General features: G+C 36.8%; 1 protein-coding gene across 5 annotated transcripts in view; it reads left to right on the top strand.

Moving 5' to 3' along the window:
• Positions 1–24,798, top strand: part of DNAH5 (dynein axonemal heavy chain 5) — a 152,252-nt gene that overhangs the window by 57,481 nt on the left and 69,973 nt on the right. For all 5 annotated transcript variants that reach the window (XM_072034973.1, XM_072034975.1, XM_072034972.1 and 2 more), the window contains 19 exons: positions 1,848–2,066; positions 2,794–2,856; positions 3,822–4,060; positions 4,820–5,060; positions 5,508–5,707; positions 6,535–6,688; positions 7,316–7,479; positions 8,123–8,279; positions 9,156–9,368; positions 10,146–10,370; positions 12,217–12,389; positions 13,440–13,618; positions 14,521–14,708; positions 15,137–15,331; positions 15,651–15,785; positions 16,493–16,600; positions 20,453–20,606; positions 21,167–21,313; positions 23,101–23,342. In XM_072034973.1, the coding sequence (XP_071891074.1) occupies positions 1,848–2,066; positions 2,794–2,856; positions 3,822–4,060; positions 4,820–5,060; positions 5,508–5,707; positions 6,535–6,688; positions 7,316–7,479; positions 8,123–8,279; positions 9,156–9,368; positions 10,146–10,370; positions 12,217–12,389; positions 13,440–13,618; positions 14,521–14,708; positions 15,137–15,331; positions 15,651–15,785; positions 16,493–16,600; positions 20,453–20,606; positions 21,167–21,313; positions 23,101–23,342 (3,396 nt within the window). The remainder of the gene's footprint in view (positions 1–1,847; positions 2,067–2,793; positions 2,857–3,821; positions 4,061–4,819; positions 5,061–5,507; positions 5,708–6,534; positions 6,689–7,315; positions 7,480–8,122; positions 8,280–9,155; positions 9,369–10,145; positions 10,371–12,216; positions 12,390–13,439; positions 13,619–14,520; positions 14,709–15,136; positions 15,332–15,650; positions 15,786–16,492; positions 16,601–20,452; positions 20,607–21,166; positions 21,314–23,100; positions 23,343–24,798) is intronic.

Genomic DNA, 24,798 nt, shown 5'->3' with positions numbered 1-24,798 from the left:
ACACATTCATGATTACTGATTACCCATACTTTTTTTTGTCAGGGTTGTCTTTCTTTTTTTTCTTTAATATTGAAACTTAACACAGAATTCATATCTACAAAATATCAACAGATCTATTTTTCTATTTTGAAAATGCCAAGTGTATTTGCTGTCAGACAATTATCTCACACCTGTGTTTTCTCACCTAGTTTGAGCTGAGCTGAGGTAATTTATGAAATGCAGTATGTGCAAATAATGGAAATCAGGCCAGAGCCCTTCTGTATTTCACAGAAGAAACCTAAGAAGGAACAAAACACTCAGCCTTAGAAGCTGTGAGGGTCACCCTAGTTCTGTGAAGGAGCAAACTAGTACTAGTAGTTTATGGTGAAAAGCAAAGCACATCCAAAGCTGGAAACATCTGTGATATTTTTTATAGGTACTGAAGTCTCTTAGGAGCTGACATTTTAGAAGTTTGCAATAAGACCTGGCCTGGTTTGCTATATGACGTGGAGCCTAGGCGTGAACCTTGGTAACCAAATATTCCTAAAATTCTGATTATAAAAGCAGGAGCTGGAGTCCATAGGCGCAAGGAGTCATGCTTCAGATTTTTGAAACAGGTTGATGAATTTCCCTCACAGTAGGGTGGCACACAGATAGTTATGTTTTCATTTTGATAATTTGTTTGCAAGGTGATCAAACCGGAAAATGGAAATGGAAATAATTCTACTTTCTGCAAAAAAATCGGCAGATTAAACTATTAGGCCACAAAAATTCATTGCTACTTTACCCTATGCTAGTTAACAGTAAGTGAATTTCATCTACTATCTAGGTCGAAATACAGTAAGTTAATTTTATTTGTGTTTTTGTGAGACTTGGCTAAGGATTTTAGAACGTGGAGCGTTAACAACACATGGTTGGTACAAATGGAGAACATTGTTCCTGGAAAACAAAGGACTATTAAGTAGATTCATAGTCATAAGAAGTCATAACAGAGAGAGACTTTTTACCAGGGCCTGTAGTAAACTTGTTGAGGCAAAAGGTGTTTTAGAGTAGGAACTGCCCCAGGACAAGGCAAAAGGTTTTAAACTGAAAGACTGTACCTTTAGAGTGGGTATAAGGAAAAAAAAAAATCATACTGAGGGCAGTGAAGCCTCAAGATGAAACAAGTTGTCTGGAGGAGTCATGGATGCAACATCATTTGAAGTGTTCAAGGTTGGATTGGACAGGGCTTTGAGCAACTTGATCTACTGAAAGTTGTCCTTACCTATGGCACAGGAGTTGGAAGTTGTTAATCTTTAAGGGTCCCCCCAGATTGTTCTGTGACTCTATTGTAGAAGAATAGTTTTCACTTTTGAAATAGCTGCTACATATTAGTTGTAACTTTTGAAATGGTTTCTTAATACTTTGTTGTTGAAGATGTGAAGTGGGGCTTCAGTGTCTGTATTGAACGGATGTTTGTTTGCTTTGCTAACTTGAAGTCCTCTGGTTACTTATTCTCTTTTGGCTCACCTCCTGTAATCTGAATCTGAATGATATTCTTATTAAAACGAAACTAAAACATGCAGCCTTTAGGAGTACTTTAACCAGAAATAGTTTTTAAGGATGCAGATGGCAATAGAGCAAATAATCTGTCAGAAAGCAGAATGCTATGTTAAAAGTTAGGAGTAAAGGAGTGCAAGCTAGTTTTCCTTTTGATATTTCTTCCAGTTTGGCATTGGCTTGCCGGATTGTGCCAATTGCTATGTAAAAAGAACAATTTTGCTGTTATTTCTAGCAAATCTTAAACATTTAAAATTTTAATATACATATATATCTAAAATTAACATCTCTTAACATCTTTTGTTTATCTTGGTCCAACCTTCCGACAGGAATCCTATGCTATGTTAAACAAATATGATCTACTTGTGGCCAAGGAAGAGTCAGAGAAGGTGGATACTTTGCACTACACTTGGGAAAAATTGCTACTCCGAGCAAATGAAGTGCAGAATGAGCTCATCGCCTTGCAGCCAAAGTTCAGAGGAGAACTTATTAGCACTGTGAAGATTTTTACTGAAGACTGTGCTCAGTTCTATTCAGATTATGATCAGGTAAGAGCTTGTGTTATGTTGTGTTAGAGGAGTTTTTGAGGAGCTGTGGAGGCATGGAAAGATTGTGGAGTTGACTAAATAGTGGAATGTTTCTCTGCTATCTGAAGACTATATTTTTCTTGTTAGTATGATATTTGAGTTTCAATGCAGGACAGACTTTGGTTCTTTCCTTGTGTGTGACTGAATTTAAATCTGGTAACCAGCTCTTAAAGAAAGTCTGGAGACACACAGAATTCATGATACAGAGCATGTGCAAACATGAAGGCTGATGTTAAAGAGGAATTATGTTAGAATATAAGAAGAGTTTTATGTTCTTTAATGTAAGCAGAAATGACTTCAGCTCATATATTTCTTCTCAGTAGACTATGAAGCAAGCTGAACTTGCGTTTTAACTAATGCTTATTTTTTATTGATAAAGGTGCAACTCTTGCCTACCTGTTCCAATATTAACAAAACTTCTGTCTTAAAAAGAAAATGACTTGTCTTTGTTCTTTTTTGAAAGTAATTTTTTGTTTTAGTAGGTAATTTTGTAGTCTCTCAGTGCAGTTGCAACCAGATGTATGTAAGGATGGAATCTTGCAACCACAAAAATGTTTGCATTTCTAATCTTTTTTTTTTTTTTTTTTTAAACGCTGGTGCTGGTTAGAAATAATTTGTGGTTATTTAACTCTTTTTTTTTACTAATTTTTTCTCTATTCTTTTTTTTTTTTTTTTTTTTTTTTTCCAGAATGGGCCAATGGTGGTTGGCTTAGAGCCTCATGAAGCCAGTGACAGGCTTACTATGTTTCAGGTACTATTCATTCTAAAATATTTCTTATTGCTTCTTGCAAATAAACTAGCAACTGAAGGCTCTGAGAATAAATCCAGGGTAGTTGAACTAATTTTCATTGACTTTCATTTTATTTTAACTTAGTGATGAAATAGGTGGAATTTTTTTCAGCATCTTCAAGGAATGTTGATTAAAATGATAATTTAAGGAGCTTCATAAGAGCAGCTGCATAGGTAATGAGTAATAATAACTAGATTCACATGTCTGGATCAGAGCCTACTCTCAAGTTGAGTGTACTTGGCGATAGGCTGTTCTTATGTTCATTGAAGTGTCTTTTGCATGACTGCAATTTTGCCCAATTCTTTCTGTTCTCCTTTTCTCACTTAAAAAAAAAAAAAAAAAGTTGTAAAAGTTTCCATACAAACTGACTATTTCTACTGTTGAAATGTTTCTTTGTGCAGTGGTTAATTTCTTCTCCTGTAATGATGCCTTCTAATTGTTTTCCTTTTCCCATTGTGTTATTTATTTGGTTTTCTTATATGTTTCCTCGGTTACATAAGAGCTGTCAAGTAAATTTTGTTGTTCTTTCTGGTGCTTAAGCAGTAATAATCCTTACTTCGACCCTTCATTATGAGAATTGCACAGATTACTTGAGGAGTTAAACTTTGCAGTATCCACCTTTCTTTGCTTTCCACATCATGCTCAACCTCTTTCAAATGCAAGCTTACCATATACTGTTTGTTCTGTCTCTGTGCTACATGGAATAAGTGACCTCCCTGTCAACTTGTAGAGATGTGTCTCCAAATTCCAAACTCCTAAAAAGTTTTTTCACATGAAAATTTCAACCAAAACCTGTTGACAGTAAGTTGTTAGTATCTCCTGTACATCGTTCTAGTATTTACTAGATTTTAACCACTAATGCAGCTCTAAGCATAATGCCAGATGTATTTAAATGTATTACATCTAATTGCTTGCTTTCTCTCTAGAATCGATTTGATAATCTCTTTCGGAAATATATTGCTTATACTGGTGGGGAAGATCTTTTTGGTTTGCCTGTTACACAATATCCTCAGCTACTTGAAATAAAGAAGGAACTGACTCTGTTACAGAAACTCTATAATCTATATAACAATGTCCTTGACACAGTCAGTGGCTACTATGATATTCTTTGGTCAGAATTAGACACTGGAAAAATTAATAGTGAACTTCTGGAGTTTCAGAACAGGTGAGAAACTGTTTCTGTGAAAAGACGGCTAAAATACTTGTGTTACATCTTAAATATTATAATTGGTTAGTATCATTAATTTTAATTGGAAAAATATGTCCATTACCAATTCATAATTTAAGGGAGGCAGTTTAGACTCTAAATGTTGAGGATTATTTCTCCTTTGAGAGTTTGGGTAGCACTTCCTTCCCTCCTTCCTTCCTAATATACGTTAAAATTGCTATTTATTTTCTTCATGATTGAAATTTAATTTGTTTGTTTTAATGTTATTTGTCATGAGAGAGATTCACCCTATATATCGAAGGCAGGTTAGTGAATTGCTGAGTATTTTTGCTACAAAATGGGATGTATTGCCTGTATAGAATATGAACTTTCAATGAAACCAGGAATCAAATGATTTAAAGAATTAAATTTGCTTGTTCTGAGGAACAGTGGTTTTGCTAGAGAATAGAGCAGTTCATCTCATAAGCCTCACCAAAAGATGAAATAAAGAATAAAGTGATTTAGTTGTCTTTGAAGGTCACTTGGACAAAGTCTATTGGAATTATACAGCTACTCTTTTTAGGGTGAGCCTGTAGGTGTCCACCTTCCAGTCAGTGAAATTGACTGGAAATATTTAGTCACATACAGAATCTTCAAAATACAGGGAACCTGACTTTGGAGGGTATGTAGTCTAACGTTAAAACTATATACGGTGGTTAAATGGGTAACAAAACGAATATCTGAAACTGTGAGAAAACTTGGATTCTTTTTATGTAGATGCCGTAAACTTCCTCGTGGTGTAAAGCAATGGCAGGCCTTTTTTGACCTAAAGAAGACTATTGAGGACTTCTGTGAATGTTGTCCACTGCTTGAGCATATGTCAAATAAAGCAATGATGCCTCGGCACTGGAAGCGGATTACTGATCTCACTGAGCACAGCTTTGATGTGGAAAGTGAAACTTTCAAACTGAGGAATATTATGGAAGCTCCACTACTCAGATATAAAGAGGAAATAGAGGTATTGTGAAATGGATGCGTGAAACTAAGCAATCTGCTCAGGTAATATTCTGAGTAACAGTAGTAAGAAGGAAAACAGTATTTCCAAAGAAAGAACAGAGAAATAGTCTATCACTTCAGTTTTCTGTGTAAAATAATGACGCCTGTATTGTGGTGTGAACTTTATTAAACCATGCCATGTGGCTCAGGAGTTAATTTATGAGGATGCTTTGCAATATTAAAGTTATGAAAATAATCACTGTATTATTCTTGTAGTCTCCACAAACTTGACCATATTGTGGTGTGGTACGTGGGTTATTAACTATGGTGTTTTTATGTCTGTAAATCTTTCCAGTTGATAAATAATTGCTCATCAAACTAAATAGAGTTAAAGGAAATGCCAGTTAGATTTGGATACCAAAGACCTGAACAGGTGATAGCTTGTTTTGACATCTTATTTATTTAAAAGGATATCTGCATAAGTGCTGTGAAGGAGAAAGACATTGAGCAGAAGTTAAAACAAGTGATAGCTGAATGGGACAACAAAACGTTTATCTTTGCAAACTTTAAAACCCGTGGGGAACTTCTTTTAAGAGGAGACAGCACATCAGAAACAATTGCTACCATGGAGGACAGCTTGATGATTCTTGGTTCTCTCATGAGTAACAGGTAACAAGAAAAGCACTGTGTATTTGTGTGAGTTATAAATATCAGCAAGAGGCTTTGTTTTATTGAAGAAATTTATCTTTCACAAAGAAGAAGGAAAGTAAACATCTAGATAAAAACTAAAAGCTTGCTTGTCCTTGGGCTGTTCATGGGCTAGTTCTCATTGACTGTTTTCCTCCATTAAGTTATTTTGAAATAATGTGTTCAGACTTCTGATTAATCAGCTGGACAGTTTCCATGGATGCAAGACAGTGGTGATAAACATAAAAGGGAACACTGCATGGTTGTGGCAGAGGTCCTACTGGTATTACAGGCACTACTACTCTGCCCTAGTGGTAGACCACTACCTCTTTTGCAGACTTTTGCTGAAGGTACTGAAAATCCAAGTTAAAATGAACTCTGGTTTGTCTGGTTTTACATGTCAAAGCTCCTGGATAAAATAAATAATACCGAACCTGATCATCAGGAAGATGTCCAGAAGCAAGTGTTCAGTTGATAAGGACCTGGTCACTATGAGTTTTGCAGCTTTGAAGAGATTACATAGTCCCTTTTTGAAACCGCTTTACCTTAGAGTGAAATTTAAATCTTACTCCCACTCACGTCGTGCTTATTCAGATGTGTGCTACATACTATGTGCACAAAGGAGCAAGTTGGAGCTGATTTCTTTTTAGCCCCAAACTAACTGAATTGAGTCAGGTATGGGATAGTATACTTTAACTTGACAAACATGCAAATAGCAAAATTATTCCTCTTCATGTTAGAAGACTGAGCTGGGTCTCAGGAGACTTTTTTCCTGCCTGAAGTAAAGCAAGTATCTTTTTTAATTTTAGATACAACACACCATTCAAGACACAGATTCAAAAATGGGTGCAGTATCTTTCCAACACAACAGATATCATTGAGAACTGGATGACTGTGCAGAACTTGTGGATTTACTTAGAAGCTGTGTTCGTTGGCGGTGACATAGCAAAGCAGCTTCCAAAGGTTTTCAGACCTGCCTTTTTTCAGTTTGGTTTTCTAAATTTTAAGAAAAAAAAAATAATTGTGATGTAACTGGTGCAGTAACATAAGCTTCATTGTTTTGGTGCTTAACAAAATTAGACTTGCTAAGACATATTTACCTAGTTATCATTTTATTTCTAGATTGTTAAATTATTAACCCATATTTGTGTGTTTTGCCTAGTGGTAGCCAAGCCTAGTGAGGCTAGCCTTGTAGTACTTACCTGTACCCCAACAGCATCTGCACGTTTGCTAGGAATACTTGTCTTAAATTTTTCTATATTGCTTTTGGAATTAGAACTAATTCAATTTTTAGAAAAACTCTTCAAATTGGATCATGCAATTCAAGCATAAGGAGTTTTCTGTGTTTTACTCTAAGAATGATTTGAAGAAAATGTTGATAGCAGGCTTGGCAGTGAAGTATAAAATAAGCTGTATTACATGAGCAGAAAGATTTGTGTTTTTCTAAACTGAAAAATCTTTGGGGTTGGACTCTGGTAATTACTTGTGAGAAGATTACTGGTGCCAATTCTGCTAGCAAGTTCCTTTTGCCTCTTCTCTCTTCCTTCCCCCATCCCTTCCCTCTCCATGTTTACCCCTATGTTTTGACAGGAAGCAAAGCGTTTCTCTAACATTGATAAATCCTGGGTGAGGATCATGACCCGAGCTCATGAAACACCTAATGTTGTTCAGTGCTGTGTTGGAGATGAAATCATGGGACAGCTACTACCACATTTACTAGAACAGCTTGAAATCTGTCAGAAATCACTCACAGGGTAAGATTACCACAAGACCAGTCTTGGGCAGATGGTCGTGAACTGCTTAACTAGCTATAGAGGAAGTACTGTCCCATGGACTTTGCAAAGATTGCGTGTTTATTTCACTATGAATTCAGTTGAACTGGGCAAACAAGGTATCAGGATGGTGCAACACCTCCAGAGAAATTGCTAGTACCAAACTAGTAAGTACTTGACTAAGCTGTCACTATCTCTGCTGATACTGAAGCTGTTTCTGCCTATTTTCAATACAGCAGGGTGTCTAGGTCTATATGTTGTTTTCAGATCCTTCACATGTGTGTGGGAAATTCAGCATGAGGTACCTAAGTAGGAAGTTACTGGCCTAATAAAAAAAAACACTTCACTTTAATTTAATTTTAGTAGTATTTACATCATAGCTAACAATAAAAGCTTTCAATTAAATGATTTTTGATACTAAAAGTGTAATCTTAAAGCAGGTGCTTTGCATGAAGGTACAATGAATAAGAATTATTGGAGTTACCAATGACATAAATTGCATTTTTTGCTATTTTTTTTCTCACAATGGCATTGTGAGAAATATCACCTTTTAAGAGGAAAGGATGTATAAAGTAACCTAACTCACTTTCTGTCTACTTCCTCCCCTAAATATTTACAAGTATAGATACCTGGAAAAAAAACGCCTCCTATTTCCACGATTCTTCTTTGTGTCAGATCCCGCCCTCTTAGAAATTCTTGGCCAGGCATCAGACTCTCACACTATACAGGCACATCTGCTGAATGTCTTTGACAATATTAAAACTGTCAAGTTCCATGAAAAGGTATGTGCTGCCCAAATCTCAGAGTTCTATTCAAATTGTTAAACAGTGTGTGATACCTGTTAAATAGCAAGTTACCTGGGTGTATAGGGCATTTGACTGTTTTACCAAGCTCATCACTTACTATGATGCTGCATAGGCTCTCCTGATATATAGTCTAGTTTCATATCTTCATTTGTTTAATAGGAAAACTTTATATAGAACAGCAAAACAAACCAAAAGTTTTCACCAGTTCTTAGGTTTCAGAAAAAACATACCTAGGTACTGAACTGTCTTCTGTGGCTTAATATAGGCTAGCTTCCTCTCAGATGAACTTCAGATTCTTTTTGAGCATATTTGTATGTTTAGATTGCTTGGAAACATGCTATTTGAAGAATAAGTTTATTACACCCTTTATGGAAAAAATATATCATGACACATATTTTTTTTCCTCTGTATGTATGCATGTCCTTAGACTTTTGCTGCTTCCACATGCATGAAATTCCTTTCAATGACCATGTATTTTAACTTCTGTGTTTCCATTATTTTTTAATTTAAGATGGCAACTTATGTTATGATATTAATGCACCACTAATGAGGGAAAGATTCCTTTACTGTAACTGGAAAATGTATGCTGTCATTGAAATTTTACAAAAAAGTAAAATTCAAGAGTTGGCAGTGAATTGGGGTTTGCCATCATGTTCAGGTGGCAATGTTTTGTTTATAGCCTTTCTTCATACTGAAAGCAATGATTTTATTTTCACATTTGCTTAAAAGATTGGTAAAATTTTTATTTACCTTAATAAATTTAATGAAATGCTAGCAGGAAAATCAGGCAGTTATGATAAAATTGATGATAAATCTGTAAATCACAAACTGTTCTTGCCTTGCTTTTATTAGGTATATGATCGTATATTGTCAATTAGCTCACGAGAGGGTGAGACTATTGAGCTGAGTAGACCTGTAATGGCTGAAGGTAATGTGGAAGTTTGGCTGAATTCTTTGTTGAAGGAATCCCAGCTGTCACTGCATAATGTCATTCGCCAGGCAGCTATGCATATCCAGGAAACTGGTTTCCAGCTGACTGAATTTCTTTCTACTTACCCAGCCCAGGTAAAATCTTTGTTAAATTAATGAAAAATTGCTCACAGATAGGTTAGCACATTGGAGGGATTTTCTTGTCTCTGCAATTAAGATTGCAACCAGTAATACAAATGCAAAACTGACATTTAAATTTATCTTAATCACTCCAGTCTTTTAAATTCCAATTTACATATCTGAAACCAAAAAATCAAAACTTACCCTGAAGCTCTTGTTCAAAAAGATGCTGAATACAATAAATTAACACAATAGAGTTAACACTATTTCTTTACACACTTAATACCTAAGTACTGAAGGAAAAGTAGTAAAATTGTATGTTTATTTATACATTCAGAAAAACACTGTATGTTGCCAAAGGCTCAAAGCTGTGAGTGACATTGGGGGAAAATTATTTTCTCTGAATGAGCTTCTTCACTTGTGATCAGGAATGTTCTTGGAAATGGAATAAAAAGTTCATGAATTACTGAAGGAATATACTAAATTGAAGCATTAATTATTCTGTTAACTGATTTGTTATTAATTATATCTTATGTAAATTATAATGAATTGTTGTGTCAGCTGTGCATCATGGGCGCTATCTATGAGACCTAAATGTGGACTTTACTAGGTGCTTATGAATGGAGTTAGGACACAATAAATGCATGGGTTGAATGACCTCTATATGGAAGCATGGAAAAATAATTTTATACAAGTAGGCAGAATCATTTATTTATGTCATTTGTTTCTGTGAATGTACATTTAAGGTGAAATGGAAAAGATGATGAAGCATACTCTTTCATGTTTCATAAGGTTGGGTTGTTGGGGATCCAAATGATTTGGACACGAGACTCAGAAGAAGCTTTGACTAATGCCAGGTATGATAAAAAAATTATGCGAAAGACAAATCAGTTTTTCCTGGATCTTCTAAACATGCTGATAGATATGACAACAAAAGACCTTAACCCAGTCGAGCGAATTAAATATGAGACATTAATCACTGTGCACGTGCATCAGAGGGACATCTTTGATGGTCTGGTAAGTATTGAAAAATTTATTGAGATACGAGGCAGCAGTCATGTAAAGCAATGTGAAAGAAGACAGTGTAGCTATGATCATAGAATCATAGAATCATAGAATATCCTGAGTTGGAAGGGACCCTTAAGGATCATCAAGTCCAACTCTTGACACCGCACAGGTCTACCCAAAAGTTCAGACCATGTGACTAAGTGCACAGTCCAATCTCTTCTTAAATTCAGACAGGCTCGGTGCAGTGACCACTTCCCTGGGGAGCCTGTTCCAGTGTGCAACCACTCTCTCTGTGAAGAACCCCCTCCTGATGTCAAGCCTAAACTTCCCCTGCCTCAGCTTAACCCCGTTCCCGCGGGTCCTGTCGCTGGTGTTAATGGAGAAAAGGTCTCCTGCCTCTCGACACCCCCTTACGAGGAAGTTGTAGACTGCGATGAGGTCTCCCCTCAGCCTCCTCTTCTCCAGGCTGAACAGGCCCAGTGCCCTCAGCCGTTCCTCGTACGTCTTCCCCTCCAGGCCTTTCACCATCTTCGTAGCCCTCCTCTGGACACTCTCCAACAGTTTCATGTCCTTTTTATACTGTGGTGCCCAGAACTGCACACAGTACTCGATGTATGAATGCCTGCATCTTAAGCCCAACAATTAATTTCAGGATCGTAATGACTGCGTGACTTGGAATGTTACAGAAATGCTGGTGTTGCTTCAATATGTGTCATAGCTTCTCTTTAAGTAATTGGGTTGTTGTTGGCTTCCCCCTCTTCCCCGCAGCCATAGAAGAATTTTATAGAGCTTTGTGTTCGCCCATTTAAATCAGATGTGTCTGTTGTGTGATTACTTAGGGACTTTTTTTTCCTCATCTGCTATGTGGCAGGTAATCATCCTTTCTATAGACTACTTTGGGAGTCTTGAGGAATAAATAGAATGAGTATACATGTATAGTGTTACAGTACAGGAGCAAGCCTGACGTTTCTTGAAGCTGCCATCATCACTGTTCTAGTTTCAGTAGCATACCTAATTATTACTTAGAAATTTGTTTATTCACTTCACACCTTCTTATGCAGCCACAGGATACTGAAATTAGGAAAGTTAAAGCATTTACTCCTTAAACAGTTGAAGTTAAAAGCTATCATGCCTTTTACCTTCAGGAAGCTCTGGACTTAACTCTAATTATGGGGAAAGCTCTGGACTTAACTCTAATGGGGAAAGGATTGCTGAGTTTTAACCCATTGTGGATAGGCAGGCACCAGTGCAGGTGCTGTTGTTTCACTTAAAATCACCCTAGCAATCCTGTGTGAAGTAACACTTCTAGATACAATTAAATTGGGCCTCTTTTTTGATAGGTGTTTTAATATTCGGTTGGTCAACTTTGAATTCTCCCAGCTCTGTTGTATTTCTTAACACAATACTTTATTAAAAACAAACAAACAAAAAATCATGAGCTTTGTGATACAATGTAAATCAGGAAAAAAAGGTACTTCAAGACAGTGTCATGGTGTGCAGATATTAATTACGTTTCTTCTGTTCAGATATGAAAATAAAATGATAGAGTTGAATAGTAGAAATAGGAATTTTAATGTTAACTTAATGACTTAATGACTTTTGTGTAAGGCTACATTTGTACTTAGAATTTCCTTTCCCTTTGTGTGGTTCCAGGGACAGCAGCAACACTTAAGGATTTTTCTGTGGTAGAAATCAAAGTAAGGTCTCCACTATTCTTGTGCTACTAGCTCACACGGTGTCTTTCATTGTGTTTGCAGTGCTGCCTCTACAGTACCACTTAGATGAGTTAATATAAATGCAGAAATAAATGTTAACCATGAATGCCACACTCTTTCTCTTTTTCCTCTTTTCTTAGTGTTGCAAGCATATCAAGAGCCCTACAGACTTCGAGTGGCTGAAACAGTGTAGATTTTATTTTAATGAAGACTCTGATAAAATGATGATTAATATCACTGATGTGGGTTTCACGTACCAGAATGAATTCTTGGGCTGTACTGACAGGCTTGTCATAACTCCTCTTACAGACAGGTGACAAAGACTGATTTTATTTGTTTATTCTTTCACTCCACATCTAGGCATTTACAAGAGCAATTTAGTCATTCTTATTATATGCAAAATAGATCTCAGCAGAGTTTGTCCTTCCCAGTCTTTTTCAAAGTCAATAAATTTACATGAAATATGTTAATATTTTTGTTTCTGTTCCATACAATATGGACTACCTTCCAACCAGCTTTATTTCTGCCACATGCTTTTGTGTTCATTATGTATATAAAGCATGGGATTATGATCTGTGTGCATACGATGCTAATATACTCAAGGATCAGGTACATCCAACAGGTAACAGTATGCAGAGAGAGAGGACAAAATACATGTTTACAGGCAAGTAATGGTAACAGCTAAGGAAGAATAAACAGGACAATCAAGTTTATTCAGTTGCAATAAACTGGTAGGCCTACCTACCTAACTTTAATAACACACAAAAAGATTTATAAAGAAAATGACTAAATAAGTGACAAAATAAGGGATATGAAATAAATAGATTTTTAAAACTATTTCATACAGAAAATTCTGCAGCTTCTCTTTAGATACAATTGACAGATGGTGTTCTACAGCATCACACACCAATCTCATTTATGAAAATGAGATACACTAATCAAGTTTTAAAGGTGGATAAAATGTCAAAGATATCTGTCCTTTATTCTTGTACTACGCAGTATGATGTAGTTCAGAGCTACTTTAGATAAAGCAATTTAGGAACTAAGCTAACCAAACTGGTTAGGCAGAGTAGCTGTAACTTTTTTCTTCCCTTGTGATGTTTCAGGTTGCTGGTTATTGAAGATTATCTGTTCTTCCGCTTTTTATGTATGAAGACTAACCATAGTATTACTCGCATGAGAGGCTGAGTGAAGGGTTTTTCTTCTGGCTGATTTAAATTGTAATTAGAGGCATGTCATTTCAGTACTTTTCCTGTCTTCCTAAATATGTTCTTCATGTGACACACTTGAGTAAGAGCCTCTGGCACAACATAGAAAACTGTGTACTTTGCCTGTTAAGTGATGATAGCTTGTTGTCTTTTAGATGTTATATCACTTTGGCTCAAGCTTTAGGCATGAATATGGGTGGAGCGCCTGTGGGACCTGCAGGAACTGGGAAAACTGAAACCATCAAAGATATGGGACGGTGTCTTGGTAAATATGTAGTGGTCTTCAACTGTTCAGACCAGATGGACTTCCGAGGACTTGGGAGGATATTCAAAGGTAAGATGTGGACTATATGAAGGTTACAAATGCTTAGAGAACAACTTTGTAAGTCAAGATTAACACATAATCAGCAGCTGGTTCTCTGTCTTTTAACAAACACAAGTAATTAATATCTTGATATGAATGTAAAATACCATTGCAACACTCTCTCCAAGAAATAGATGTGTCTAAAAAGATTAGACAGTTTATGAAAGGGCATATAAATACCCTTAAAATAATCAAGGGGGACTGCCAATGTATGCATGTGTGAAATTTATTACTGGACTGGTGGAATGTGTTGGATTCAGATTTTAGTATTTTGTCATTACAAATGTCAAAGTTCTTACCAGTTGAAAGAAATACATGAATAGCAGTAGATACATTTAAAACAATTGGCGCAGCTCACTGAAGGTAAATACAAACATTATTTTAATCATCAGAAATTGATACCAACTGTAGTGATGATGATTCCCATCCCCACCCCCAGATAGCTGTGGAAGAATGGAATTCTGGCACAGAGCGGCCTCTAGCTCCTTTTTGAGTGAAATTGTCTTTACTGTTCATTTTATTATGTGGAATAAGATACTGACATTACATCATACTTTCATAGACTCATTGCAGGGATTTTCTTGGAGATAGGGAGGAACAGAAAAAATGTTGAAGATACTGATAAAAGGAGCAGAAATCTAATGTTGTTGTTTCAGAGAACATTGAAAAGCTTGAGGACTGTAGAAACTTTGTACCTTATTACCTTAAAAAGAATCAAACTTTTCTGCTTGTTCCTTACTAAGCCTTCCAAAAGACGTTTTTTTTTTTTTCCCTAAGGCAGATGAATCAGATTTTTTTTTTGTCTTATGAATTATACCAAAAAAGGATTAGCAACATAATCGTCAGATGTTTAGTTGCTCTTCTCTTTGAAGGTCTTGCTCAGTCTGGCTCCTGGGGTTGCTTTGATGAATTCAATCGTATTGATTTACCAGTACTATCAGTAGCTGCACAGCAAATTGCAATTGTGTTGACATGTAAGAAGGAACATAAAAAAAGCTTTATTTTTACTGATGGAGATAATGTGGAAATGAACCCTGAATTTGGCATCTTTCTTACTATGGTAGGTATTCAGTAGGTTTCTGATATGCCAGTGATGATTGTATGATTATCGCTTCTAACCTGATATGTTAAATGTACTTGCTAACTCTGATGTCACTCCATTCTTTGAATTCACTGACAATTTGAGATGTGAGCATTGCTAACAAAGACAGTTTACTGAGTCTTTTTCTTTGACATTAGTTAAAAGTAGCTAGTCAGAACTGGACCTGTAAGACAAATGAAATCTAGATTTGAAGTGTTCAGGTGTCACATCTTTCATACCTCATATATGACAGGCTAAAATTCTATAAAGATATGGTGATAAATTTAGCTGATAATTCATTTTTAAAATGGGATTTAAAGCCAAGAAGTTACTTTTGTCAAATTAGACTTTGCTGATTCTTTGGTTTCTGCACAGTAGTCACCATCAGAACTTCTTCTTCTCTCCAGAACCCAGGATATGCTGGACGGCAAGAACTTCCTGAAAACTTGAAGATCAACTTCCGTTCAGTGGCCATGATGGTTCCTGATCGTCAAATTATAATTCGTGTCAAGTTGGCTAGCTGTGGTTTTATTGCTAATGTTGTATTGGCAAGGAAGTTCTTCACACTGTACAAGCTGTGTGAAGAACAGCTTTCAAAACAGGTGATAGTTTTCATTTGCAGAAAAATTATCTTAAGGAAAGACTATAAATGGTGACACAAATTATTAGTATTAATTTATGCATTTACTTATTATATCAACCCATGAATTTTTTCACTTTTTTCATTTCCGTTCTCTTCCCCATCCTACCGTGGGAGTGAATGAATGTCTCTGTGGTTCTCAGGGGGCATTGTGGGTTACACAGATTTTAGGAGACATTTGTACCACAAGTACCGCTTCTCATACCTTGAATGATAAGTCTGAATTGTTTCATTCCCATAAACTAGGGAATTTTTTTTCCCAAACTTTGTATATAATTTAGGTGCATTATGATTTTGGTTTGCGGAATATATTGTCAGTGCTACGCACATTGGGAGCGGCAAAAAGAGCAAATCCCACAGATACTGAGTCTACCATAGTCATGCGTGTGCTGAGAGACATGAACCTGTCTAAACTGGTAAGATCTGAGGACATAGTAAATTAATTAAATTAATGGCTCCAATTATACTTTGGAGCCAACTGTTTCTGGGCTCGCAATTTAAATCTGTTAAGGTGATCACTAGCAGACTGTATGTGGCCTGTACTCTAATTCTAGCTTGGAAATCTTGCATTCACTGGATGACTTGATTTGTTCAGATTATTTGTTTGTTTTTTTTTAAACTTATTTTCACTGCTACCTACAGAAAGAAATGGCCAAATAGAACTCTGTGTAATAGCCTCTTTGGAAGTTTTGGCCTAAAGCTTTCTACTTATTGTATTTAGTCACTCTTTAAATATGTTATTTATACTAATGAGTACTACCTTAACAGACTTAAATAGTTAACAAAACCTCTTCTGATGTGATACTTTATCTCCTTTATTATCTTTTATACACCTTAGACAAAAAAAATAAATCTATCTGTATAAATGGCATTACTAAAATATACTTTATTAAATTAAACTGGTATCTCAGTGGCTTATTTTCAATAACTTCATTATTGGAGGCATCACACAATCTCCTTCTGCTCTGTCCTGCTAGTGTGTTTAGCACCTAAAGGGTTACCATAGATTGTTCCTTAGGTTTTTAAATATTTCTTTAGCCCACAATAATTAAAGATTGTCTTTTGAGATGCTAGAATAAATGGAAAAAAAAAGATATTTTTTTTCTCTCCTGCTTTTCCCTAGATTGATGAAGATGAACCCTTATTCCTAAGTCTAATTGAAGATCTGTTTCCAGATATCCACCTTGATAAAGTACAGTATCCTGAACTGGAAGCTGCTATTGACAAACAGGTAATGTTTCTCCTGATATGTGCTGTTGTAGCATAACTAGTATGATGAGATGTCTTTAGTAATTACTGGTGCTGAATCTACCCAGCTGGTAAGAGTAAGCTTTTCCATAAATCCTTATCATTGGCATATTAATATTAGTCTTATCATTAAGGATGTCACTGAATTGTTGTGGTGTCCTGTGGTTTTCTTGTGAATCACTTGTGGAGATAGGTCTGAAAAACATATGTATGTACATTTGCCTTATGTGAATCAGGATTTAATAGTTGTATAAAGTCTAATCAACAGAATATGAGCTTGAGGAAAGATTTTGCTAAAATAGCATTTCCTCTATTTCAGTTTCCATTAGATCTTATGGAACATTGTGATAGGGCTGACTAAAGAACATCAGTGGGATTTAGAAAGTTAATGAAGTATGAACACTTAAATGATCAGTTTTATTAAACTTTCCTCCAGAATTTCAATAATTCCTCGAATAATTATCTAATAGTTAAACAGAGAAATAAAAAGCTCAAAAAATCAAGAAAAAGAAGAAAAAACAGCATGAAAAAACACATTTCTGAAGAATTTGAGTAAATGACTTCTCATTTACTTATATTTAATATGATTAGTTATAAATAAGTAGGTCTGTTTATGGATTTCTTAGCAAGGAAAAGTTGAATCATCAGCTAATGTCTATAAAACTGTTTTGCTTTCTGTAGTTTATACAGTTGTTTTTAAAAAAAGACTCTTAAATTAAGCTTCCATTAGGAGAAACTATATGAAACCTGAATCTTATGCTTTAAACTGTCATTTCCTAGTAAATTAAAAAGAGGTGATATTAACATGGTCTTCATAGCTCTGCTGTTGGTAAACTACGAGACCAGACATAGAAGGTATGGTCTTCCATTTAAAAAAAAAAAAAGTATTACATTTAACAGCAAACTGTATTGGGTTTATGTAGCAATTGCATTTGCATGGTAGCAGGTGGGCTGCTGGGGTGGCCTCTGTGAGTAGAGCCCAGCAGCTGCCCCATGTCAGATTAGAGCCAGCTCCAGCCAGCTCCAAAAGGGACCTGCTGCTGGCCAGAGCTGAGACGGAGAGATCCTGTTGGGCCTCTGGGAGAGCAGATCGAAGAAACGGAAAACAAACAAACAAGCAAACAAAACAAACAAAAACCACAGCTGTACAGCAACAGCTGGGAGAAAGGAGTGAGAACCAGCCCTGCAGACCCCAAGGTCAGTGCAGAAGAAAGCACACACCCATGTTGGAGCAGTTCTTGGAGAGCTGCTGCCTGTGGGCAGCCCATACAGGATCACTTTGGGAAGGACAGCGTCCTCTGGGAGGGACCCCATGTGGAGGAGGGGTAGAGAGGGACCCTGAAGGAGCAGCGGAGACAAAGTGCCAGGGACTGGCCACAGCGCCCAGTCCCAGTTCCTCTGTGCCTCCTGGGGATAGTAGCTAGGAGAGGGTGGCTGGGCGGGGGAGGTTTTTTAGCTTGCTTTTTAGTTTCTCAGTGTTCTAGTCCACTAGTGATAGACAATAAATTATATTAATTTCCCTATGCTGAGTCTGTTTTGCCCATGATGATAATTGGTGAGTGATCTCCCTGTCCTTATCTTGGCCCTTGAGCCCTTTCCACCTTTCCATTGTATTTTCTCCTCCTTCTCCTCTTTTTTAGTGCAGTGACAGTGTTGAAATTTTTGGTAGTTTATTTGGGGCATTTGCTTAATGCTGTGCTTTATTTTGCATTCTACTAAACCTTAGAATCTAGAGAAACCCAAAGTGGTCAGCCAAGTTTTGTTTGTCTTGGATGAGGATCAATGATTTGTTGAATGGAGCTTTTAGTTGTGTTTTCGGAGCTGCAATGATTCAGTACAATGAAAACAGCTAGGTTAGGACAGAGTCAACTTTAAGAGGGCTGCTTTTATTAGGGAAGGGAAACAGAAGCTGTTGTGAAAAGATCATCAAGAAGAAACCATCATTACTTGAAAAAAATGTTTTCCTGTGTTTATGTGTTATGGTCGGTTGACCCTGGCTGGCAGCTATGCCCCCACACAGTCGCTTGCACACTTTCCCCTAGTAGTATGGGGGAGGGATTGTATGGACAAAAATGAGGAAAAATAAGCTCATGGGATAAAGTCATTTTGTAAGTGAAGAAAAAAAAGAAGTCTCCAAGCAACAGTTAAGTTCCCTCCAAGTTTTATTACTGAGCATGATGCCGTATGGTAACAAATATCCCTTAGCTCTGTTGGGGTCAGCTGTCCCAGCTGTGTCCTCTCCCAGCCTCTTGCCCACTCTCTGCCTACGCACTCGCAGGGCATTGTGAGAAATAGAGAAGGCCTTGTTGCAGTGCAAGTGCTGTTCAGTAATAGCCAAAACATTGGTGTGTTTTGGTCATAAATCTAAACCACAGCACCGTATGTTCTGCTATGAAGCAAATTAACTCCATCCCAACCAGATCCAGTACGTGTAACAGCTGTTAACAGAGGTTCTTTTCAGAACATATAAAGTCTGTTTGTGAACATGCTTCTCTTTAATATGAGTGATATCTAGTCTACAAGATTATTGCAGAAACCATGTGTATTAGAAATCATTAAGAAAAGATCAGTGCCCATTAGGACTTGATTAGGCTGAAGGAATAACTGAAGTGACCATCTTGTTTTATGTGAAGATGGAAATCAGTTCAGATATGTTCTTCGGGTGCATCATTACCTTGTATATGTAATATTACTGGATAAAAATTATTTATTTATTATGTATATTAAATATCCAGTAAATATTACTGGATACATGTGGACTCTGGAAAGAAGTTTAAAAGCTATAATCAGTACTTGAAAGTCAGCTTGATTGGTTTGTTGTTAGCTTCAAGAGCTGTTAAGATGTAAATGATAGCAGAATTTTGTCGTGTTTCCATGAAAATGGTGCATATGATGTCTTCACACACGATGTGCTTTGCAAACTCCATTGCTTCAGCAGTTGTGTTCTTGATGGTGCTGAAGAGTTGGTGGCAGCTTGTACTTAGTGGTTGGTGTTGATGAATTCATCCTGTGCAGCCTTCTTTTCTTGGCTTCCTTGCAGAGTGGAGTAAATAAGTTGAGCTGGCATGAGTGATACAGCATGTATTAGTGATAGCCTAAGCACTGGCAGTTTTAAAGTTCTCTTTAATATACAAAGTGACGTGATTTAATATATGATGAGAAAAGCACTCTGTCTCAAAAATATATATACCCATAAATACACACATGCACACATATATACTGTGGCAGTCCTCTGGTTTCAGAATTTAGTTGATTTCGAACAGGAGATTTCATGGGGTCATCATGGCAGGAAGGTTAGCCTGAAAGCTTTAGCGAACTTACTGGTATAGAACAATCATATAATATTCGATTTTGAAACAGCATGTCTTTTCTCAGAAGGGTAACATGCAGAAGTTACTCCAAGATCTCTCTGCACACTGAAAAATATTTATCAAAATGATATGCAGAAGAACTTTAGGCTACTGTAGGCATTTAAGGAACTTTATAATAAGAAACATACCATAATAATAACAATAATAAAGTCTTTCTGACTGGTAAGTGAATGACATTTCGTAGCTACGAAAGACATTGCTAGGAAGAGTATTTCTAAAATTCTTGTCTTTTTCTTAAAATGATACATTAACCCTAAAAAAGAGTTAGAAAAAATGGTTTATCTTAGCTTATTGTTCTGAATACATATTTGAACACCAAAAAACTCTGCTTTTTCCAAATAGTTTGTTATATATACAAAACCTTTAAAAAGAGTGTAGTCTTCTATTGAAGAAAGATTATTAAAATACCACAGTATCATGTGTACTAAAGTGGTGGTAATCTGGATTTCTGTTGCTATCTATAGGTGGAGGATGCTGGACTTGTTTGTCATCCTCCTTGGAAACTGAAAGTTATCCAGCTTTTTGAAACTCAGAGGGTAAGACATGGACTGATGACATTAGGGCCTAGTGGTGCAGGAAAAACTACTTGCATTCACACTTTGATGAAAGCCATGACAGGTATGTGAACGTTTATATTATAAATGTTATAAAATTTTGCTTTGTTTCTTCAAAGGAAGCCTCAATTACTTCACTGTGAGGATAACTTACTGGAAAATCAGTTTCAGTGTATTGTGATACTAAAAATTATCATGGTAACATCTTTTAAAAACTTAAAAATACTTGACATTCAAATTCATACAATATATACATCCTGTTTTCCATATATCAGAAATTTTTATTCTAGAAACATTGAGAAAGAGAAGTACTGCCTGGGTAGGCAGCTGAAAAAAATGGTTAAAGCATCTTGTTCAGCTGAGGAAATGCTGAAAGCTCCCCCTCACCGTAAGTAGTTAGGTCTTTTCCTTTTTGAACAAGACAGGGTCTTTATCTGCAGGATGAAATAACTACTACTTCTATCATTTTGTGCTGCTAGAAAATTTTCCAAGTAAGCACACAGTCTCACTATAATGGTGAATGCGTATTAAACCAACCACATGGGTGTAATGATGTTGAATTTGTTGAAGTTCTCTGACTGTTGAAATGAAATGCCACAACTAACTGATGATCTGCCTGCATAGATTGTGGACAGCCACATCGTGAAATGAGAATGAATCCTAAAGCTATAACTGCACCACAGATGTTTGGACGTCTTGATGTGGCAACCAATGATTGGACAGATGGAATATTTTCAACACTCTGGAGAAAAACTTTAAGAGCCAAGAAAGGTATACCAAAGAAAACCCTTCCTCCAAAACAAAACAAGCTGAAGGTCTCTCTAAAGCTGATTTATTTATTTATTTATTTTTGAATATAGCTATAAGAACTTCCATTAATTGTATTTAAAAAGTCTCTGGTCTAAATGTTTTGTGTTGAAACCGTGTAGAGTAGCAAATACTGTTTTGCTTTTTCCTTTCTTTGAAATGATAGGCTTTTGCATGAAAGAAAGTGAAAAGTCAGAATCTTCTCCTACAGCACTGCTATAAAATAAAGTTTTGGTGCTGTCAGGATTTCTACCAGGTCTCAAACTGCCATAATAGAAGGGTGTGAATCTTCTTAAGTTGTATCATATCTTGCCAGCCCTGCACATGCCACAGTAATGTGGCCACATGCCATCTGATATGGTGCTAGATAATTCCATTTAGGCAACTAATTTCTTTCTGACATATACAAAATAACTCTGGCATATTCGTAGTCTGCTATATTATTTAAAGGAGAGGCCTTGGTGGTTTGGTGCTAGATAGATTCTTCCTTGTTTTGTCTGAATATTAGTATATGACCTTATCATTAGACCATTTGGACTAAAAAGGAAGAAAAAGGTGTAAAGAGAAAATGCAAACATTTGTTGTTCAATTAAAAAAAAATCCATAGTCTTTGAGGATACAGATTCATTAAAATAGAAAAAATGTTTGGATTTAATTTTATTGGTTTTGTTTCAAATTTGGAAATGTAGTACCCTGGGGAATGTAGCATTTCATTAATTGTTGGTACTGTTTTTTCCCTCAGCATGAAATATAAAGTTAGTACACTCACATGACTTTCTCAGTCAGATTCACCATTTGCAGTACTCCTGTAATGACTCTTCATGAAGACCATCTCATGCCTGAGAAGCCTGTAACATAGCTATGAAAAAACTTTAAATATAAAGGTGTTTGGCTAAGAAGTGAGTTTTCTTATCCTGAACCTTCTTGGTTCATGCCTAGCAACCCAGCACCTAGACAGCAAAGATTCTCTCTGAAAGCAGATGAGAGTGGGACTCTCTGACTACAGAGCTATCTGGCAATGCACAGCAGGGCTGGCATCCTGACGGATGGGGAGCTGAAAGCCAAGGGGACTGCCAGGGCAAGGGCCTTGCCAGCTGGGGCTGGTTGCCCAGTAGTTAGCTGAGGTGAGCAGCACAGACCCAGACCCTCCCAGGAAACACAAGCATGCATTAAGATACATTCGCAGTACTAAGTGGAAAGAGCTGGAACAGCTCCCAAAGGAGCTGGATCAAGTTTATAAACAGGGGAATCAAAACCAATAATCTTTTCTTAATGGTCCTTTTTTATATACGAAAGTGAGCATGCTATTTGAGAAAGTGTTTTTTTCAAGTGTTCCTTTCAGTTAATCTCACTACATTTACACTAGCGTATTGGAAACAGATGAATGGTGGTTTTAAATAGTTCTGCAGTTTCTATCTTTATGTTGCTTTATGTAAGTTGAAATAAACCTGATTTATTATTGAATTGAAGACTGGAATCATAAAACTGTTGCAGACTATTACAAACTGATGACTTATGCTTATGACACTTTATATACTGAGTAACGGATAATTATTATGATAAGGTGACAAACTGAAGTACTTAATTGAAAGTGAGTAATGGAAATGGTAATTGTATTTAAAGCTGAGATTGTAGCTGTGTGCATGAATTCAGAATTAATTGAAAATACATTTGAAGAGAGAAGAAACTGGTCCATGAAAGAAACTAGAACTTCTTTCATAGGCATTTTTGCCTTCTATTTTGGACTGTAGGCGACCACATCTGGATAGTTCTTGATGGTCCAGTTGATGCTATTTGGATTGAGAACCTTAATTCTGTCCTGGATGATAACAGAACTCTAACCCTTGCAAATGGAGATCGTATACCTATGGCACCAAATTGTAAAATAGTCTTTGAGCCTCATAATATTGATAATGCTTCTCCGGCAACAGTTTCAAGGAATGGGATGGTATTCATGAGTTCTTCAGTTCTCAGCTGGAGCCCTATCCTTGAGGTACAGTACCTAAGTAATTATATTTGTTTATATATTGAAAGTTCTATTGGTTCTATTCAGCACTCTACTATTGCTACTTTAGGATGTAATTTTGTGACTCTAGCTATGAAATAGCCTTTAAGCTGTATAAATAAATAGCTGAGTATTTAATATAGCAGAGTTTATGGTAGATTGCACAAAGTATGTTTTTTGGGGGGAACATGGTAAACATATTACACTTTAAAAAAATAGCAACTCTAATAAATTTCACATTTGGATAAATCTGTAATTCAAGGTAATTTATGCAATTGAAGAACAGCTCAGCTGTCAAAACACTGACTTCTTAGCAGCTTCTGCTGCAGCTTCAGAACAACGAAGAAAGAGCAAACAGGCTGACTCAGAAATCTAGCAATCCTCAAGAAATCCTCAAATTTCATATCTTTTTAACTCATAAAGCCTCTTATGCTTGTAAGTCTTATTTGCTTGCTTTAACTGGATTCCTTGTCCATAAATTCCTGATTTGTCTGGCAATCAAGGAAAAGTTGATGTGCCTCAGGACATGGTCTCTAGTACTGACTGGATTAGCTGTTCTTAGTGCATGAGTGATTTCAGTAGAGACAGAAATCACGAGAGAGACACTATGCACCTGTCCAAAGCCTGAGCAGAAGACAGTGTCTGGAGTAAGTGCAGCCCCCGGGGAGGTGTGTCCTAGGCATGGAACTAGCAGGTGAAGGAGTTGGGGGGAGAAGTGAGGAGACTCATGTGCCTTCAGGGAAGACAAACAGGAGATCAGCAGGGTCTTTGCAGAGATACTGCAGCATCCAGATCCAGAGCCCTTTAACGGTAAGAAAGAGAGTCTGTAATAGACTGAATTCATAGGTTTGGTGAACAGAAACTCCCAAGATAAGGAAGCCTGGAAACTTGTGACTGGCAACAGAAGGGAGACTGCTTCTCCACCTGCAGATCTGCAATGGTAGAAGAGGCATAATGCCTTGAGAACAGGTGAGGAGAAACAAGACCCATGTGGGAAGACATTAGAACTGGCTTAGCCTTAACCAATGAAGAGGAAAAGGAGTGTGATTGTCATCAGAGACTCCCTTCTGTGTTGGAGATGCCCTTCTGTTGTGACTCAGCAACAGAGGTTTGGTGCTTGTGAGGAACTAAGTTTGGTAGCAGACTGACTGCTAAGGCTTTCCTGTCCTCAGCATCCTTACTCAAGTTGCTCATACGTACGGGTGCAGTGAAACTTAGAGGGACAATGCTGAGGTTGTCAAAAGTGATTGCAGAGCTGTTGGGGCTGAGGATGAAGGGCAAGGGCACCCAGGTGATGTTCTTGATCCTGCTGTTCAGGATGAAAAGCTCAGGTAGGAGTGTGTGCATCCAACAGGTCATTACTGAAGTGTGTGTCAGCTGTCACAGGCAGAGGCTCGATTTCTGTGACCAGGGGACTTTGAGGAACAACGACTGCTGAATAGAA

Source organism: Anas platyrhynchos, chromosome 2 (assembly GCF_047663525.1).
Source record: "Anas platyrhynchos isolate ZD024472 breed Pekin duck chromosome 2, IASCAAS_PekinDuck_T2T, whole genome shotgun sequence".
In the NCBI taxonomy this organism is placed as follows: Eukaryota; Metazoa; Chordata; class Aves; order Anseriformes; family Anatidae; genus Anas; species Anas platyrhynchos.
This window is presented reverse-complemented; position numbering and strand designations above follow the sequence as displayed.